At 35.6% G+C, this 20,059-nt stretch overlaps 1 protein-coding gene and 1 pseudogene across 15 annotated transcripts in view; one reads left to right on the top strand and one right to left on the bottom strand.

Moving 5' to 3' along the window:
* Positions 1-20,059, top strand: part of BBS9 (Bardet-Biedl syndrome 9) — a 471,319-nt gene that overhangs the window by 99,910 nt on the left and 351,350 nt on the right. For all 14 annotated transcript variants that reach the window (XR_014266409.1, XR_014266410.1, XR_014266411.1 and 11 more), the window contains exons 9-12: positions 8-182; positions 7,030-7,114; positions 18,608-18,791; positions 19,462-19,591. Coding sequence is in view for 9 of the 14 variants with exons in the window: in XM_082471759.1 (XP_082327885.1) it covers positions 8-182; positions 7,030-7,114; positions 18,608-18,791; positions 19,462-19,591 (574 nt within the window). In the remaining 5 variants the exon portion in view is untranslated. The remainder of the gene's footprint in view (positions 1-7; positions 183-7,029; positions 7,115-18,607; positions 18,792-19,461; positions 19,592-20,059) is intronic.
* Positions 7,430-16,335, bottom strand: LOC309665505 (small ribosomal subunit protein eS6 pseudogene; annotated as a pseudogene). The gene has a single exon. The product of its transcript is annotated as a small ribosomal subunit protein eS6 pseudogene (transcript).

Below are 20,059 nucleotides of genomic sequence, written 5' to 3' on the forward strand. Positions count from 1 at the left end.
TCTTTAGGTCGCGATTTAATTTGTATCCAGTCTATGGATGGAATGCTGATGGTGTTTGAGCAGGAAAGCTATGCTTTTGGGAGATTTCTCCCTGGTTCTCTTTTACCTGGCCCTCTTGCTTACAGTTCCCGTACAGATTCCTTCATTACTGTTTCATCCTGCCGACAAGTGGAAAGTTACAAGTAAGTTTGGATCTTGAATCTTTGGAATCCTGGTTTTTTAAGTGTATGCTGCTGATAATTTCTTATCCACAAAGAGCTTGAATATTGCAAATGAAAAAGAGAGTGGTTTCTCTGATAAAATGTAATTGTGGTGACTTAGAGGATATCATTTACATATCATAAAACATTTGAAAGGCAGTATAGTGCAGAGATTGAGAGGAAGGATTTGGAGAGAGGCACACCTGGGTTGGAGTCCTGATTTTTGCTACTCACAGCTGTTTGATGGTCAGTGTCCTTATCCTGAAGGTAAAGGAGGTAATAACATCTATTTCGACAAATCTGTTAAAAGAATTAAGTGTATGTCAAGTTACCACCCCATAGAAAATGCTCAATAATTATTGTGATTGTTCCTTGAATTATAAATAATAAAACACAGTCTGAGTGAAAAAAAGCCAGGTACAAATACATATATAGAATGATTTTATAACAAAAAAAGAATGTATATGATATAGGAAGAATACTGGCAAGAAATACAAGTGTTTTTATGAATGTTTTTAAAAGAACGGTTTACAGAAGTGAAGTATGAAAATGACCCTATGAAAACAGCTTATACTTTTTGCTAGAAATTCATATTGATTTTGGTGAATTGTGTTTCAGAGAGACTCTTTTCTCCTCTACCAGCTAAATTTCAATAAAAATTATGATTTTGAGTTTTTGGAGGCTGTGTTTTTTATTGGAAGGGAGAATGGGAAAAAAAGTAGAAATCCATTCTGGGAAAAGAAATAGACTTGGAGAATTATAATATTTTCAGTAACTTTATTGCTGTTATCTTACTGATGGCAGCATTTAGAACTTTAAACATCTAAGCAACACTTCATTATAGCCTTTCAGTATTCTTTTTGGCCACCTGATTTTTCCCAAGGCAGGAAGAAAATATAAATTCATCAGGCAACAGATGTAAATTTTTGCCTTCAAGTTTTATTGTTGTGTATATTGCAAGTTAATGTAGTTTTCTCTTAATAAGTGGCAATCTACATTCTGAGAATTATTGTTCAGGCATCTAGGATTTAGATGAAAATCCTGAAAATAAGCAAATGTTTGTGACTAAGCAGAAGTTAACTGATGGAGGTAGTGTATCATTATGTCATATTCCTCCTACAACTCCTATGGTGCTTGTCCAGAGGAGATGAATGAGTTGTGGCATTGCTACTGACAATAAATAAAATATCATAATTATTATGAGACGCTGAGAAAAATATCTGTATAATTCATTCAATCCTGCCAAAACTTAAGCAATATTGAGAAGATCTGCTTTGCAGCTTTCCACCCAGTTCTTGCCAAGTAGAGTGATACTAGCCGTGTTACACTGGGGTCATGATACAAAGATGTGAATGTTCCATGACTTACTCTTTGAAATATGGGAATAGGAATTAATTTGGTAATAATTCCAGGAGTGATTGGATGAGAAAACAATGTGTAGGTTTCCTTAACATGAAGGTTTAATCTCACAGAAACTCATACTGTTTTAACTGTGGTAATTCTCCAACATACTGATCTATTAAATTCATCTCCATCTAAGACTAAAAAAATGCACACTTTATTTATTATGTGGATCTTTTAAAATGGTAAAAATGCATGGGATATGTGATTATTGTGAAATGAGGACAATCAAGAGGGTTTATAACATTGAGTAGTATGTTGTATTTATATATGCTTTCAACTTTAATAGATTAAATGGTAATCACAGGTGTAATTTAGGATGGGAGAAAGCATGAAAACTGTAGATTTGGTGTTCGGAGGCTTCATTAAATCTATTTATAATCAGTTAAAAATATAATCAGTTAATAGAAAAGGGTTTTAAGACATAATTCATTTTCATTTTTGATATTGATGTTTAATTACTTTAAAAACAGATCAGTTATGTTCAAGTAGGAACTAGAGAAGGCTATGAGTCTCAAACTTTAGTGTGCATAAGAATTATCTGAGCATCCTTTTATGAAATGCACATTTGCAGATTCTTAATCCCCAACCCCTTAGATTTTGATTTAGTAGGTTTGGGGAAAAGACCCAGAAATCATCACAAATACATACTCCAGGTGATTCTAATTCAGGACATACTTTGAGTGTTGTTTTTCTTTTGAAGTGAGAGAATTTTTTTTTTTTTTTTTTTTTTTTTTGGTAGAGGAGGGGCTTAGGGCCATTCCCTTGGCCACGTTTGTACAAACTTTGGATCATCTTTTATTCTCTTTTTCTTTCCTTTGCTTGTCAGAATTATTTAGTCAGTAAATCGTGACCTTTCTACCTTTTTTTTTTTTTTTTCTCTTATTCAGCTGTTGCTTCCCATTCGCATTGGCATTCAGACCTTTATCTTTTCACTTGGATTTCTGTTTTTTTTTTTAACCTCTAATCTAAACTTTGAAGGGCCTTTCTCATAGCTATTCTTTTAAAACACCTCTTTAAGCCAGAATAATTTTTGTTGTCCATTAAAAAATCTAAATCTTCTCATACGACATTCAGTGCTCTTTATGCTCCAGTCCCATTTTACCTCTGTTAAGTGGACTTTCAGATTTGGAAGGGACTTTTAAAATTAACTGGTTTAAATATCTTCCTTTTTTTTAACCTCCTAGATATATTATTGCCCAACACACTGATTGTTGCCCAATATCATATTTGCTTTTTGTGTTGTGCTAAAATGTTCCAGAGTATGTCTTGCATTATCAGGTTCCTGAGAGCAGAATCTGTTTTAAATACCTGTTCACTAAAGGAATAATTCAGTTCATTGGTTCAGTCATTCATTCAGCAAACATTTTTCAAGAGGCTTCTCTGTGCCATATACTGTGCAAAGCACTGGAGATGCAAAGCCAGATAAGACCTGTCTCTTGTCCTCCAGCAGTATGCCAGCAAGTGGGGAGGTAGCAAGTCAATCAGCTACTTCAGTTCATTGTGATATTGGCTATGGCAGCACTGTGCACAGGAAACTGAGGAGCCTAGAGGTGATACCTTTAAATAAGAGTTGAATGTAAGGAGGCTCTCTGAAGAAGTATACTTGCCAGGAGTTTTATCTTTCTCCCCTGTTTGCTATACACTTTCCCCGGTACCCCTACAGTGGCTCCTAATATTAATACATTGCTAAGTAGACAATAGTCTTTAAATCAGTATTTTAAAATCTGTTGAATTTAATGGATAGTATTTGAAAAAGAGGATTGTGTTCTTCACCAGCCTTAGGCTCTTGCCAAACTGAAATATTTGGTGTTATTCATATATATTCAGAGCTTCTCTCTTTCATTCTCCTCTTTTGCTCATGATGTACTCTGTCTGAAATGCTCTTCCTTCCTTTTCTGTGAATGAAAATTAGGTCTGGAAGCCTCCCTGCTCCCCATTCAGATCTTGCCTGACATAGCTGTCAGTAACAACTCCTTCTTCTCAATTCACAGAGTAATTTTTCACTACTTTCCATAAGCACTATTCATGCTTTCACTGATATGACATATTTACTTGTTTTTCTCCTTGACTAGGCTAAATGTTCCTTGATGGCAGGGATTTTATATCCCCTGAAGTGCCTAGCATTGTACCTTGTTGAAAGTAGATGTTTAACAAGATCTTAATGAAGGAATGAAAAGTTTGAGTAAACCTTCTATTTTGTTACTGGCATCTTTCAATGAAAATGATTCTCCCAGGCATAATCAAGAATGCTTTAGCTATAGTTGGAATGAATGTAGTAATGCTCTGTATCCAGAGCTTCCAATTCTAGTAGAGTTCTGCAGGTTAAATATCAAAGTTCCCAAATCTCCTGGTACACTTTGAGGTGACAACTATTTTTCATTTGAAAATAAATGATTTTGGAGGGTTTACTTCTGTGTTCTGTGACACCTCAATCCATATTTTAGTTACTTGCTGCTGTTTTTACGATGTGATACAGAGGAGCACTAAATTATATGGTTGAGTTTGTCACTGGTGCTCCACAGGACCTGTTAAGCATTTGTGGCTATTGGTTCAAAAAGTACCACTGTTCACCTGGACTTGCTGTATTTGTGATTAGTGCCCTTTCTGTTCTGAAAAACACATATGACACTCTTTCATTAAATCTTTTTACATTGGACCTGATTATTCTTTCAGCAGTTTCAACAAGGGAATTTTATTCTTTAGCTTATATCACGTAACACCTGAGTGATAAGAAAAAAAAAAATCCAAGTGTTTTCTTTATTTCAGAAATTCCAAGTCTGCTTGGAATTGTTTGGTTTTGGAAACAGATTTCCATGTACATTATTGGTCACAGTTAAGAGAATTTAAGGAAGAATCATAAAATAAATGCTATTGTAAGTTTGTCATCATCTAAATTTACTGTCAGTTACGTTTAGTAATAAAATACTCTTCTGAGTTGTCTTCTGGGAAGAGAATTGGTCTGGGTTTAGAAATCAGGAGTCAGTTTTGGCTGTGTCTGTGCCTGCTGTTTTGATGTTAATGAGGCCACTTTAGGGGTTCACTTATGGCTCACATGAAATAATAACTCTTTTTAGTTATATAAGAAGCTTCAAACAGCTCAAAATCTTTGGATATTTGCAACAATCTCATGAATATCCGTATCATCCTCTGGTAAGTTGGTGTCTGCATGAAATGAATGGCCTATGTAATTAATTGCCTGAGGTTAGATCCATTTGCAGGACCAGCTCTGGACTGATGTTCTAGTCACTAGTGCATACTAATTTCTGTTACCATGAACCAGAAAGAGTAAAGCAATCTTATTTGGAGGTTGGACTATGAGGTCTAATTATTTGGAGCTTTTGGAGAGTTAGGGATTTTGAAGGTCAGTCTCAGATGGTATGGAGATATTTGCTGCAGCTGCCTACGGGATATTTTAGCATGATTTTACAAGGCCGAGATCTTCAGCCTCCTACCATTTTTTGTCTCATTTCCCATGACTCATTCCTCTCCACCATGCATCTCTCCTAAACTCCTGCCATGGCCTTTCATGTCTCTTTTACTGCTGCATGCCTTTGCATGTGCTGTTTGCTTTGCCATAATGCCTTTTACTTCTTTAACAGCATGATGAGTTTTCACTCATACTTCAAAACCTAGCTTTCTCCTCCTGAACTGATACCAAGAACATATATATTTCCTCCACCCCAATTACCTGTTTCTGCGATCATATTCCCTTGGTACTTATATGCATAACTTCTATTAGCACAGGGCACTCTGAGTTACACTTGTTTGTATATGAATCGTCACAACTACTTTGGAAGGTCCTGGTGGATATAGGTCATATAGTAGTTTTTCCCCTTGTTATTGCTTATATGAGATCCCTACTATATGTTTATTGAATGAATGAACTTTATATACATTAAGCTTTCTTATTAACTGTAATTTTCATGAATGCATTGCAAAATCTATCTTAATTCATAGTCATTCTACATTCACTGAAAATTGGAGGCTTTTTACAAATTAAGTATTGCTGATTGAGATAGAAGGCTTTAAGAGTTGGTATATGACATTTGAATACCAGTGTAAATTTCAGTGCTTGTTTAGATATTCTTCATTGCCTTTATTCATTCAGGTCCCTGATGTTTACACTATCAGACATCTTTCTCTTAGACAATATGAAATGTCTGAATATATCTATCTACTAATTTTCCTCTTAGCTATCAAAGAGCAATGTAAGAAGTTTTGATTCAATAAGAGGGAAAGGCTTAATTATTTGTTGAGATGTTTTTGTTAACCTTCTAATACCTTTTCTCTGCCAAGTGTTACCTTTTGGAGAGCCTTCCCTATCTCCCCTATGTAACTAGATATGCACCAACAATAAAAGTAAGAAACTTCAAAAAAAAGAGGGAAAGGAATCTATGAGCCTAAAATTTCTTCATTTTGAGTAGGATTATTACTCTAACAATATACCATAAATTAGTGCGAGTAAGGGAATTTAAACTTTATTGTCTAAATTAATAATTTCTAAACTGAATGATATTTATAAATTGTTTTTAAGAATGATTTGAGCTAAATGTTACTATTTTTTAATTTTTAACTTTTAAAAAATTTATTTTATTGAAATATAATTGATTTACAATGTTGTGTTAAATGTTACTATTGAAATAAAAGCTTTAAAATACTTATAGAAAGTTATAATGTCCATTATTGAGAACTTATTACATACTAGATAAATTACTAGGTGATTTATCTCTATGTATATATAAATCTGTATCTGTCTATGTGTTTGTCAATCTGTCAATCAATAATTGGGCACCTAGTATATACCAGATACTGTACTAGGCACTAAATTATTTTTTAATTCTTTTAACAATGCTTAAGTTCGAGATTATTATTCCCATTTTATAGATAAGACAGAGTGATTAATTTAAAAAATTTTTCTCAACTTGTTAATGGTTTAGCTGGGAATTAAACTCAGGTGTTCTGGGGTCCACAGATTATCTATTAATAATTTCTACTATTTCTACTACTACTTTTTTGGGGGGGTTGCAACAAGTCATCTGGTTGCTTTGCATTATTTGCATTTTTTTCTATTGTGTGTTTTGGTGCTGGATCTTTCTTGAGTATTGTTATTTGTCACATAAAATTCTAATGGAGATGCTTTGATATTTGGCAGAGCTATTTTTCCAACATTGAATTTTGGGACATATGGTTATAATTTCTTTACTATTGCAGTTTTACATAGTCTTAAGCCACAGTATCATTCAGTATGAATTCATTACTAAATTTTACAATTTTTAAAATCAAGGAAAAAGTTATTCATAAGGTTTGTAGATAATGTGCATTTAAAAATTATAGCTATACTGAGATTATGTGTTTTTAAAGTTTAAAATAAATTACACTTTTTAACTATAAAGTCACTTACAATTATTCCATATCTTTTAAACAGATACCAAGTACTTGCTTTTGCAACGGATGCAGATAAAAGACAAGAGACTGAACAGCAAAAACTTGGTTCTGGAAAAAGACTAGTTGTAAGGCCTTTTAAAAATATATGAAAATTTTAGTAATGTTATATCTAATTAAAGATGTTCGTTTAGAATAAGAATTCCTGGGAATAAAAATTTAAAAAACATATATTTTAGCCATTTCTCTTTTCTGTGTTAAAGTTATGTCAATGATCAAAGAATTTAGTTGGCTATTATTGAGCAATGGAGATACATGCCTAGTCATGGTCATAATATAGCAGATTATAGAGTTGTACCACTAGAATGATAGATATCCAGATGCAGTCACTTTTAACTGAAGTGATTATAAACTAACAAAATAAAAATAGAAAAATTAAAAATTCCTTTAATAGGCAAAAAAATTGCTACTAGTAGGCATGTGATGAAATACATAAGTAAAAGATGAAAAAATTTTCACAGCCTACAAAGATAAAGTTAACTCAAAGACAAACGTGGACGTTTGATAACTTGAAAAAGTAGTTTGAAGAAAAATTGTTTGAATGTTATGGTTTCTGGTCTTACATTTAGGTCTTTAATCCACTCTCTGAGTATATTTTTCTATAAGGTGTGGCGAAGTGTTCTAATCTCATTCTTTCACATGTAGCTGCTCAGTTTTCCCAGCACCACTTATTGAAGAGACTGTCTTTTCTCCATGGTATATTCTTGCCTCTTTTGTCATAGATTAATTGACCATAGGTGTGTGGGTTTATATCTGGCTCTCTATTCTGTTCCATTGAACTATGTGTCTGTTTTTGTGCCAGTACCATGCTGTTTTAATTACAACAGCTTTGTAGTGTAGTCTGAACTCAGGGACTTACTTCCAGCTTTGTTCTTTTTCTCAGGATTTCTTTGGCAATTCAGAGTCTTTTGTAGTTCCATATAAATTTTAGGATTATTTGTTCTAGTTCTGTGAAATATATCGTGGGCATTTTAATAGGGATTGCATTAAATCTGTAGATTGCTTTGGGTAGTATGGACATTTTAACAATATTAATTCTTCTAATCCAAGAACATAGGATATCTTTCCATTTCTTTGTATCATTTTCAAATTCCTTCATCGGTGTTTTATAGTTTTTAGAGCATAGGTCTTTAACCTCCTTGGTTAAGTTTATTCCTAGGTATTTTATTCTTCTTGATACGATTTTAAACAAGATTGTTTTCTTGCTTTCTCTTTCTGATAGTTCATTATTAGTTTATAGGAAAACAACAGATTGTCTATATTGATCTTGTATCCTGCAACTTTCTGAATTCATTTATTAGTTCCAATAGTTTTTTGGTGGAGACTTTAGGGTTTTCTATATATAAAATACCATGTCATCTGCAAAGAGTGATAGTTTTACTTCTTCCCTTTCAATTTGGATACGTTTTATCTCTTTTTCTTGTTGGATTGCTGTGGCTAGGACTTCCAATACTATGTTAAACAAGTGTGAGAGTGGGCATCCTTATCTTGTTCCTGATTTTAGCAGAAATGCTTTTAGTTTTTCATCATTGAGTATGATGTTAGCTGTGGGTTTGTCATAAATGGCCTTTATTATGTTGAGATATGCTCTCTCTATACTATCTCTGATGAGAGTTTTTATCATGAGTAGATGTGGAATTTTGTCAAATGCCTTTTCTGTGTCTATTGAGAGGATCATGTGATTTTTATCTTTCCTTTTGTTAATGTGGTGTATCACATTGATTGATTTGCAAATATTGAACCATCCTTGCATCCCTGGAATAAATCCAACTTGATCATGGTATATGATTCTATTTATATGTTGTAGGATTCAGTTTGCTAATATTTCATTGAGGATTTTTGCATCTATATTCATCAAAGGTATTACCCTGTAATTTTCCTTTTGTGTAGTGTTTTAGTCTGGTTTTGGTATCAAGGTAAAGGTGGCCTCATAGTATGAATTTGGGAGTTTACTGTCCTCTTTAATTTCTTGGAAAAGTTTGAGAAAGATAGGTAGAAGTTCTTCTTTATATTTTTGGTAGGATTCCCCTGTGAACCTGTCTGGTCCTGGACTTTTGTTTGCTGGAAATTTTTTTAAAATTACAAATTCAATTTCACTGCTAGCGATCCATTTATGCAGATTGTCTATTTCTTCCTGATTCAATCTTGTCAGGTTGTATGTTTCTAGAAATCTGTCCATTTCTTCTAGGTTGTCCAATTTGTTGGCATGTAGCTGTAGTATTCTCTTATGATTTTTTGTATCTTGTGGTATTGGTTGTTATTTCTCCTCTTTCATTTCTTATTTTGTTTATTTGGGTCCTCTTTTCTTCTTGGTGAGCCTGGCTAAAGGTTTATCAATTTTGTTTATCTTTTCAGAAAACTAGCTCTTGCTTTCATTGATCTTCTCTCTTATATTTTTTGTCTCTATTTTATTTATTTCCTCTCTGATCGTTATTGTTTCCTTCCTTATGCTGACTCTGGGCTTTGTTTGTTCTTCTTTTTCTAATTGCTTTAGATGGTAGGTTAGGTTGTTTATTTGAGATTTTTCTTGTTTCTTGAGTTGGGCCTGTGTCTATAAACTTCCCTCTCAGAATGGCTTTTGCTGCATTGCATAGATTTTGGAAAGTTGTGTTTCCATTTTCATTTGTTTTGAGGTATTTTCTGATTTCCTTTTTGATTTCCTCATTGACCAATTGGTTTTTTAGTAGCATGTTGTTTAACTTCCACATGTTTGTGCTTTTCCCATTTTTCTTTTGGTAATTGATTTCTAGTTTCATACTATCGTGTTTGGAAAAAATGCTTGGTATAATTCCTATCTTCTTAAATTTGCTGATACTTGTTTTGTGGCCCAGCATGTGATCTGTTCTGGAGACTGTTCCATGTACACTTGAAAAGAATGTGTATTCTGCTGGTTTTGGATGGAATGCCCTGTAGATATTTATTAAGTCCAATTGGTTTATTGTGTCATTTAAGACCACTGTTGTGTTCCTGATTTTCTGTCTTGATGATCTGTCCATTGACATAAATGGGGTGTTAAAGTCTTCTACTATTATTGTATTCTTGTCAATTTTCCCCTTTATGTCTGTTACTGTTTGCTTTATATATTTAGGTGCTCCTGTACTGGGTGCATATATGTTAATGATTGTAATATCCTCTTCTTGTATTGATCCTTTTATAATGATACAGTGATATTATTATATGATATCATGTATTATATTATTATGATATTATAATGATATAATGTACTTCTTTGTCTTTTGTTATAGACTTTGTTTTAAAGTCCATTTTGTCTGATATGAGTGTTGCTATCCTTGCTGTCTTGTCGTTTCTGTTTGCATGAATGAAATATCTTTCTCCATCTCCTCACTTTTAGTCTGTGTGTGTCTTTGGCTCTGAAGTGAGTCTCTTGTAAGCAGCATATAGATGGGTCTTGTTTTTTTAATCCAATCAGACACCCTATGTCTTAAAAAAATTTTTTTTATTGAGGTATAGTTGATTTACACCCTATGTCTTTTGATTGGAGCATTTAGTCTACTGATATTTAAAAAAATATTGATAGGTATGTACTTATTGCCATTTTATTACTTGTTTTCCAGTTGTTTTTGTAGTTCTTCTCTGTTCATTTCTTCTTCTTGTTGTTTCTTCTCCGTGGTTTGATGATTTTCTTTAGTGGTATGCTTGTGTTCCTTTCTCTCTAATTTTTGTGTTGTCTGTTGTAGGTTTTTGATTTGTGGTTACCATGGGTTTCATATATGTTGACCTACAACTGTATCTACTTGTTTTAAACTGGTGGTCATTTAAGTTCAAACACATTCTAAAGATCTACATTTTTTACTCCCCTCCCCCCATATTTTGTGTTTTTGATGTTATATTTTATGTCCTCATGTTTATCCCTTAACTGTTTATTATAGTTATAGTTGCTTTTATAATTTTTTTGCCTTTTAATCTTCATAGTAGCTTATTTAAGTGGTTGATCCTCAGCTCTTACTATATATTTGTCTTTCCTAGTGGGATTTTCCCTTTCCTATAGATTTTTACTTCTTTCCCACTTAGAGAAGATGTTTTAGCCTTTCTTTTAGGGTAGATTTAGTATTGATTGATGAATGTTTTAAATTTTTGCTTGTCTGGGAAGTTCTTTATCTCCCTTTCAATTATAACTGATAATCTTGCTTGGTGGAGTATCCTAGGTTGCAGGTTTTCCCCCTTTCAGCACTTTGAGTGTATCATGCCACTTTCTTCTGGCCTGCAAAGTTTCTGCAGAAAAATCAGCTAGTAGTCTTATGGGGGTTCCCTTGTGTATAACTCTTTGTTTTTCTCTTGCTGCCCCTAGAACTCTGTCTTTATCTTTAATTTTTGCCAGTTTAATTATGATATGTCTTGATGTGGATCTGTTTGAATTCATCTTCTTTGGGACGCTCTGTGTTTCCTGTATCTGTATATCCATTTCCTTCTTTAGGTCTGGGAAATTTTCAGCCATAATTTCATCCAATACATTTTTAACCCCTTTCTCTCTCTTCTCCTTCCGGGACCCCTGCGAATGTTGGTACATTTGATGTTATCTCTTAAGCTATTCTCATTTTTTTAAAAAAAAATTATTTATTTATTTATTTATTTATGGCTGTGTTGGGTCCTCGTTTCTGTGCGAGGGCTTTCTCCAGTCGTGGCAAGCGGGGGCCACTCTTCATCACGGTGCGCAGGACTCTCACCATCGCGGCCTCTCCTGTTGCGGAGCACAAGCTCCAGACGCGCAGGCTCAGCAGTTGTGGCTCACGGGCCCAGCTGCTCCGTGGCATGTGGGATCCTCCCAGACCAGGGCTCAAACCCGTGTCCCCTGCATTGGCAGGCAGATTCCCAACCACCGCGCCACCGGGGAAGCCCAAACTGTTCTCATTTTTAAACTTTGTTTTTATTTTTGCTGCTCTGATTTGGTGACTTCCATTATTCTATCTTCCAGATCACTTATGTGTTCTTCTGTACCACCTAGTCTGCTATTTATTCCTTCTAGTGTGTTTTTCATTTAAACTATTGTATTCTTCAGTGTGACTGGTTTTTAAAAAATATTTTCCAGTTTCTTGTTAAAATTCTCACTTTGTTCATCTATTCTTTTCCCTAATTCAATTAGTAGTCTTATTACTAATGCTTTGAATTCTTTATCTGGTGAATTGTTTATTTTTGTTTCATTTTTTGTTTTTTTTAGGTGTTTTCTCTTGCTCTTTCTATTGAGACCAATTCCTCTGTCTTCTCATTTTGCTTAACTTTCTCTCTTTCTATGAAATTAGGTGAAACAGTTATCTAATTCAGTGTCCTTATGCGGGAGCATCCTTGTATAGTTTGTATGTGCCCAGTGGTTTTGATGGGAGAGCTGGATTTGATGTGAGCATAAGTCACATCTTTCCTCAGGGTGTGCTGGCAGCTATCACCTTGGTAGGAAGTGGGCTGGAGAAGGAAGGGCTAGGGACAGAGCCAGGTGTGAGCCAAGGATTCCCCTCTCTTCAGTGGCCATCACTACCCTATCAAAGGTGGGGTCAGGTCCCAAGTTGCTGGAGCAGAAGCCCTGAGGGTAGAGTCTTTCTGGCTCTGTTCCCTTTAAGTGTGAGCCCTCCCCATTTCCAGCACTGTCACCCTTGTCCCAGAGGGGAGCAGTGCTGGAGTAGGAGGGCCTGTGCAGGCTCTTGGTGTTTGAATGGGTATAGGCTGTGGTGGTCCAGCCATAGACAGAGGTTAGGCTTCTTCTGATGTGCTGCCTGTGCTGCCCCCTCCCTGGTTAGACAATGCTTTTGGTCTTAGCTGCCTCTGTGTCTCACTGCTGAGTTCTTTCCTCAGTCATGGCAGCCCTCACTCCAGTGTGGAGCTGCAATGTGAAGTAAGCAGGGCTGGAGCATTCAGTCTGCTCAGGCTGGGGCACTCACGAGGCGGTTGCAGGAAACCAGTCAGCCACCCATGCAGTTCTGATCTGCACTTTCCGCCCTGTTTTGGGAGTGAACAAGCATGTGTGCACTCCTTCTGAGTTGGATCTGGGGTTCCCCCAGCCTTCCTATTAGTCCCACCTGCCCTCCAACCAGCCAAGGGGGTTTGTCTTCTCTGTGCAGGACCCCAGAGCTAGGGTGCCCAACATGTAGTTCAAATTGCTCACTCCACAGGGAGGATCTCTGCCTGTGAAATCTCCCTTTTCCTCTGAGTCCTGTCCCTCACACAGGTTCTGACCTGATCGCTTCTCTTCCCTTTCTACCTGATTATGTGTGGATCTCTCTTCCAGCCTTGGTTGTACAGGAGTCTTTCTGCCAGTTTCCAGTTAATTTTTGGTGAGAATTGTTCCACATAGGGATGTATTTTTGATGTGTTTGGTGCAGGAGGTGAGTTCTACATCCTCTGACTCTGCCATCTTGATTTCCTCCTCCAAGAGCAGAGGTCTCCTCTGTCTTCTTGCTTGCATTGTTCCCATGAGAAATCTTTCATCTTATCTTTGTTCCTTTGTACATAATGTCTTTTTTCTCTGGATGTTTTTCAGATTTTCTCTTATCACCTGTTTTGAGCAATTAGATTATGATGTGTTTTGTGTAGTTTTCCTTTCTTTCATTCCTTTTTTGTTGCTTAAGATTTGTTGAACTTTGTATATCAGTGAATTTATAGTTTTCATGAAATTTAGAAAATTTTTAGCTATTAATTCTTCATATATATTTTTCTGTTCTCCATGTTTTCTCCTCTCCTCTCAATTACACATACATTTAGGCTACTTGAAGTTACCCTACAGGTCACAGATTTTCTTTTTCTTTTCAAAAATTCTTTTTTCTATTTCATTTTGGATAATTTCTACTGCTATGTTTTCAAGGTCACTAATATTCTTTCTACAGTGTCTAATCTGGTATTAATTCCCATCTGGTATAGCTTCTATCTCTACAAGTTCAATTCAGGTGATTTAAAAAATATCTTCCATGTATCTACTTAACTTTTTAAAGATAAAGAATATAGTTATAATAATTGTTTTAATGTCCTTGTTTTCTAATTCTAACATCTGTATCTTTTTTTTTTTGATGTCTGATCTTATTTATTTGTTACTCTTAGAACATCTCATTTTTGACTGGACTCAGACTTAGAAGTAGAAGCTCTCAGGGAGGACAGCCTCCAGCTCTTGGCAGTCTGTTCCTGGCATTTTTCTTTGGCCTCCTTCATTCTCCTGGCCAAAAGTTTAGCATATTCTGCAGCCTCTTCCTTATTTTTCGTAGTACGCTGTTTCTTCAGAGCAATACACCGACGTTTGTCTTGCAGAACACGTAGAGTAACAAGATGCTGAATCTTGGGTGCTTTGGTCCTAGGTTTCTTACCTTCTTTGTTTAGGGGCTTTCTCACAACATACTGGTGGACATCATCTTCTTTAGAGAGATTGAAAAGTTTGCAGATTCTGCTAGCTCTTTGGGGCCCCAGGCAACGAGGCACACTAGTATAGTGAGTCCAGGATTATCCTTCTCCCCTTTTTTTTCGATGACCAAATTGAGAACGCTCAGATTGGCATCTACAATGCAACCCCGTACAGATTTGCCCTTTCTTTCTCCAGTCCTCCTTGGTCTGTAACAAGAATGCCCCTTACTCAGTAGCACGCAGACTTGGCCATGGGTCAAGACACCCTGTTTCATGGGGAAACCCTGTTTGTCATTTCCACCACTGATTCGGACCACATAACCCTTCCATTCTTCACCCAGAGCGTCAGCAGCAACTTCCGTGGCCATACGCTTCTCATAAAAGGTATGAAGTTTTTGTTCATCGTCCACTTCAATGAGTTTCTGGCAGCCAGTGGCCAGGAAAGAGATGTTCAGCTTCATTCTGAAGTGGCCGACCACCTCCGAGGCGCCGCAAAAAGAGTCTGTATCAATTTTGAGTGAATTTTAGTTTATTTATTTATCTCCACATCATGGATCACATTTTCCTGTTTCTTTACATGCTTGGTAATTTTTTATTAGATGCCAGGATATAGTAAATTTTACTTTGTTGGGTGCTAGATATTTTTGTGTTTCTATAAATCTTCTTGAGCTTAGGCCTGGGAGACAGTTAAGTTAGTTGGAAACAGTTTGATCTTTTTGGGTCTTGCTTTTAAGTCTTGTTAGGTGGGACCAGAGCAGTGCTCATTCTGGGGCTACTTATTCCCTACTCCTGAGGGTAATACCCTTTGAGTGCTCTATCCAGCTCCCTTTGAATTATGAGGTGTTCCAGTCTGGCTGGCGGGCACTGGCAGTATTCCAGGCCCTTTGTGAATGCTGGGCACTGTTACCGCTAATCCTTTTGGGTGGTTCTTTCCCTGGCTTTGAGTAGTTTTCTACATGAATGTGCTGATAAGTACTCAGGTGAATACTTGAGAGGATTCTTTACAGATCTCAGAGTTCTATCCCTGTGCTGCTGTCTTTCTTTGTCATGCTGTCTTATGAACTCTAGCTGCCTTGGTTTCTCTGAACTCTTAGCATCCATCTCCTCAACTCAGGGAGTCTGTTGGGCTTTGCCTGGGTTGTTTCTCCCTGTGCCATGGCCTAAAAACTCTCTCATGGCTGGAGCAATTTTACCACTCACCTCATTTATTTTATGTTTTTAAGGGGATTGCTGTCCTTTGTTTTCTGATATCCAGTGCCTTGCAAATGGTTGTTTCATACATTTTGCCCGTGTTGTGGTTGTTTCAGAGGGATGGAAGATTTTTTTCCTATTACTCTATCATAGCTGGAAATGGAAGAATTTTTAAATGATTGTTCTTAGTAAACTTCTGTGCATTTTGAGACTCATTAATTTAGAATGTGGTATATTTCCCTAAGGGGATGTTACAAAGAGTGGCACTCAGTACCTAGTGAACTGAAAGTATTTAGTGGCAGGATCTTGGCCTGTGGTCTCAGAAACTTTGCCTATCCACTCTGAATGAATCGTCATCTCTCAGAGTCAGGGACACATCAGCCTGAGTTACAAGCACTGAAAAGTAATGCTAGAATGCTAACCTATTATATTGTAATGAGAAATGTTAACTGTCTTAGGACTGATGTTCATGTCTTGTGTCCAGTAGAATCTTTTCATATAGGTAAACTACACTTGAACTAAGTGGTAATTGAATGATTTCTTGGTGTTGAATCCGAATTTAGATGAAGATAATCTGATGCATCTACCTATATTCACTATGCTATCTCCCTATTCCAGATTGTTCTTATATACACACTGATTATATTTGCCTCTCTGGCTAGCCCCATTTGGATTTCATACCTTCTTTGGTATTTTAATCCTAAAGTAGACAGATTAATACCTAAATCATTTCTGGATGGCATGATATTTATATATATATATATATATATATATATATATATATATATATATATATATATATATATATATTTAAAACAATTTTATTTTTTAGCTGCTTTGGGTCTTCGTTGCTGCGCGTGGGCTTTCTCTAGTTGTGGCAAGTGGGGGCTACTCTTTGTTGCGGTGCGCGGGCTTCTCATTGCAGTGGCTTCTCTTGTTGTGCAGCATGGGCTCTAGGTGCGCAGGCTTCAGTGGTTGCAGCATGCAGGCTCAGTAGTTGCGGCACGTGGGCCCTAGAGCGCGCGGGCTTCAGTAGTTGCAGCACACAGGCTCAGTAGTTGTGGTGCGTGGGCTTAGTTGCTCTGCAGCATGTGGGATCTTCCCGGACCATGGATCAAAACTGTGTCCCCTGCATTGGCAGGCGGATTCTTAACCACTGCGCCACCAGGGAAGTCCATATCTATCTATCTATCTGTCTATATATATATCTACCTATCTTTAATGTGACTTTTCATATCTCTTCTTTGAACTTTTATTTGCTGATTCTTGCCTCAAAGCCTAACTTTGAGGGCAATCTTACTTCCTCTTTATCCACGTACTTTTGTGCATTCCATCTCACATTGCGTTTCCCTGATGATTAGTGGTGGTGAGCATTTTTTAATATACCTGTTGGCTGTTTGTATGTCTAATTTTGAGAAATGTCTATTTAGGTCTTTTGCCCATTTTAAAATCAGATATTTGTTTTCTTGCTATTGAGCTGTCTGAGTTTCTTATATATTTTTGTATATTAACTCCTTATTGGCTATATGGATATATTTTTTTCCATTTCATAGATTGTCTCTTCACACAATTGATTGTTTCCTTTGCTGTGCAGAGCTTTAAAAAAATATTTTTTTGTTGAATAAAAGACTTTAAATTCCATAATGCTTTACAATTTTCAAAAGTTTCACACACATGATTTCATATAATCCCATAATAACCCTTTTTTTTTTCCCTGCAGAAACTTTTTAGTTTGATGAAATCCCTTCTGTCTATTTTAATATTGTTGCCTGTGCTTTTGAGGTCATATCCAAAAAAATCATTGAGCTTTTCCCTATGTTTTCTTCCAATAATTTTGCAGTTTCAGTTCTTATGTTTAAGTCTTTAGTCCATTTTGAATCGATTTTTGCATATGGTATGAGATAGGGGTTCACTTTCATTTCTCTGCATGTGGATATCAAGTTTTCCCAACACCATTTTTTGAATAGACTGTACCATCTTCCATTGTGTGTTCTTGGTACCTTTGTCAAAGATGAGTTGACTATAAATGCAGAGTTTTGTTCCATTGGTCTAGATGTTTGTTTTTTATGCCAGTTCCATGCTGTTTTGATTAGTATAGTTTTGTAGTATATTTTGAAATCAGGTAGTATGATGCTTCCAGCTTTGTTCTTTTTGCTCAAGATTGCTTCGGCTATTTGGAGTCTTGTGGGTTCGTATGAATTTACACATATTTTTTTGATTTCTGTGAAAAATGTCATTGGAATTTTGATAGAGATTTGAATCTGTAGATCACCTTGGGTAGTAGGGACACTTTAATAATATTAATTCTTCTAATCCATGAACGTGGAATATCTTTCCATTTATTTGTGCTTTTCAATTTTTTTCATCAATGTTTTATAGTTTTTGATGCACAGATCTTCACCTCCTTGATTAAACTTATACGAGTGTTTTTGAACTGCTGAATAGCTAATATCATTTGGTAAAAGATGGGGCAAAAACTATTAGAGTCTACAAAATATCAAAAATATGGTCATAGGAAAAAAAAGTGAATGAAGATTAGCCAATCCTTTTTTTTTTAATTTTTAAAAAAATGTATTTATTTTGTTTATTTATTTTAGGCTCTGTTGTGTCTTCATTGCTTCATGCGGGCTTTTTGTAGTTGCGGTGAGCGGGGGCTACTCTTCGTTGAAGTGCGCAGCTTCTCATTGTGGTGGCTTCTTTTGTTGCGGAGCACAGGCTCTAGGCACACGGGCTTCAGTATTTGTGGTACACAGGTTCAGTAGTTGTGGCTCATGGGCTCTAGAGCGTAGGCTCAGTAGTTGTGGCGCACGGGCTTAGTTGCTCCATGGTGTGTGGTATCTTTCTGGACCAGGACTTGAAACCGTGTCCTCTGCATTGGCAGGAGGATTCTTAACCACTGCACCATCAAGGAAGCCCAAGGTTAGCCAATCTTTATGCCTGCGTTGTTGTAAAGCATTTCTTAATTGTATTGATATGGCAGTGACTAAAATGTTCTGTTTTTAGCAACTAAATTGATCATAAGTTTTCCTTTGCAGGTGGATTGGACTCTAAATATTGGAGAGCAAGCCCTTGATATATGTATTGTCTCTTTCAATCAGTCAGCATCTTCTGTTTTTGTTCTTGGTGAGAGAAACTTTTTTTGCCTTAAGGATAATGGACAAATTCGATTTATGAAGAAACTTGATTGTAGCCCAAGTTGTTTTCTCCCATATTGCTCAGGTGAGTAGAAAGATTTTCTTTTATCTCTTCCATATGTCATGACTATATTTTATACACCAAAAAAAGCCCAAATCACTCACATATATTTTAAACATTTAGGAAAATAGTTTTATATGGAACATGTAATGGAAATTTTAACTTTTAAAATTTGAATAGAAGTGTGATATAAAGCACACATTTGGTTTTGTCAGTTATTTTACTTCATACAAAATGACTTGTAGAATTGGCCTCAGGTATGCATTAATGCTTTCCAAGATGTGGCTGTTCAAGATGCTTCTAAGAGAACATCAGACTCTTTTACAGGCAGAATGGAGCATAGTAATGCCTAATAGAATTATTTGTCTGTAGTGAATGTCTAGTAAATATTAGCTTAAATGTGTTAAATATTAATCAAGTTCATGCTTTCTAGATAAAATGCAAAAATGTTGGCCACTATCTAGTTACAGTCTTTATAGTTATATATGTAGTTTTTATATACTTATAAAATGATTTTTTTTCTTTTCGATATTGGTAGCTTGTAGTTGAAAAATAATGTTTTATTACTTAAAATCTTTATGCATTGTCAAGATATTAGAATTAAATTGTATCATAACTCCTCTAAAAGGGATATAATATACTGTTGGAAATGATTGTTTTCTTATTATCCTCTTTTTCTATCTTCAACCCATAGTTTCTGAAGGAACAATAAATACTTTGATTGGAAACCATAGTAACATGTTGCATGTTTATCAGGATGTGACATTGAAGTGGGCCACTCAACTTCCCCACATTCCTGTAGCAGTAAGAGTGGGCTGTTTACAGTAAGTGGTTTAATTGAACAGTTTTTTAAAAAGAGTATCTTAAGGAATTCACTAGAAGTTGTATGGCAAATGATTTTACTAAAAAATGACAAGTGACATTGAATGTCTGCAATGGAGATAATTTAAAATATAAATTTTATTGGTAAAGAAGGATATTAAAAACCCTTAATTAGCACCTTTAATCGTTTTTATCTAGTATCTCTAACAAGATATTCTTTATAAATTCAAGATTTCAAGAAAATAGTTTACCTGATAGATTATTTTCTTTAAAATAGAAAAGAATTTCTTCAGGCACTTAATGGATCCCATTTAGAGATCACTTATTGTTGACTGTGAGAATGTTAACACTTCAAAATTTGTTTCAGAACTTATTATGTCAAACGGTGCAGAATTGCTAATGATTATGTGTTCAGGACAGTTTAGATTTTAAATAGAGCCTTTTTGCATTTAAATGAAAGACAAAATTCG

This window comes from Balaenoptera physalus, assembly GCF_965194825.1.
Source record: "Balaenoptera physalus genome assembly, chromosome: 8".
NCBI lineage: Eukaryota > Metazoa > Chordata > Mammalia > Artiodactyla > Balaenopteridae > Balaenoptera > Balaenoptera physalus.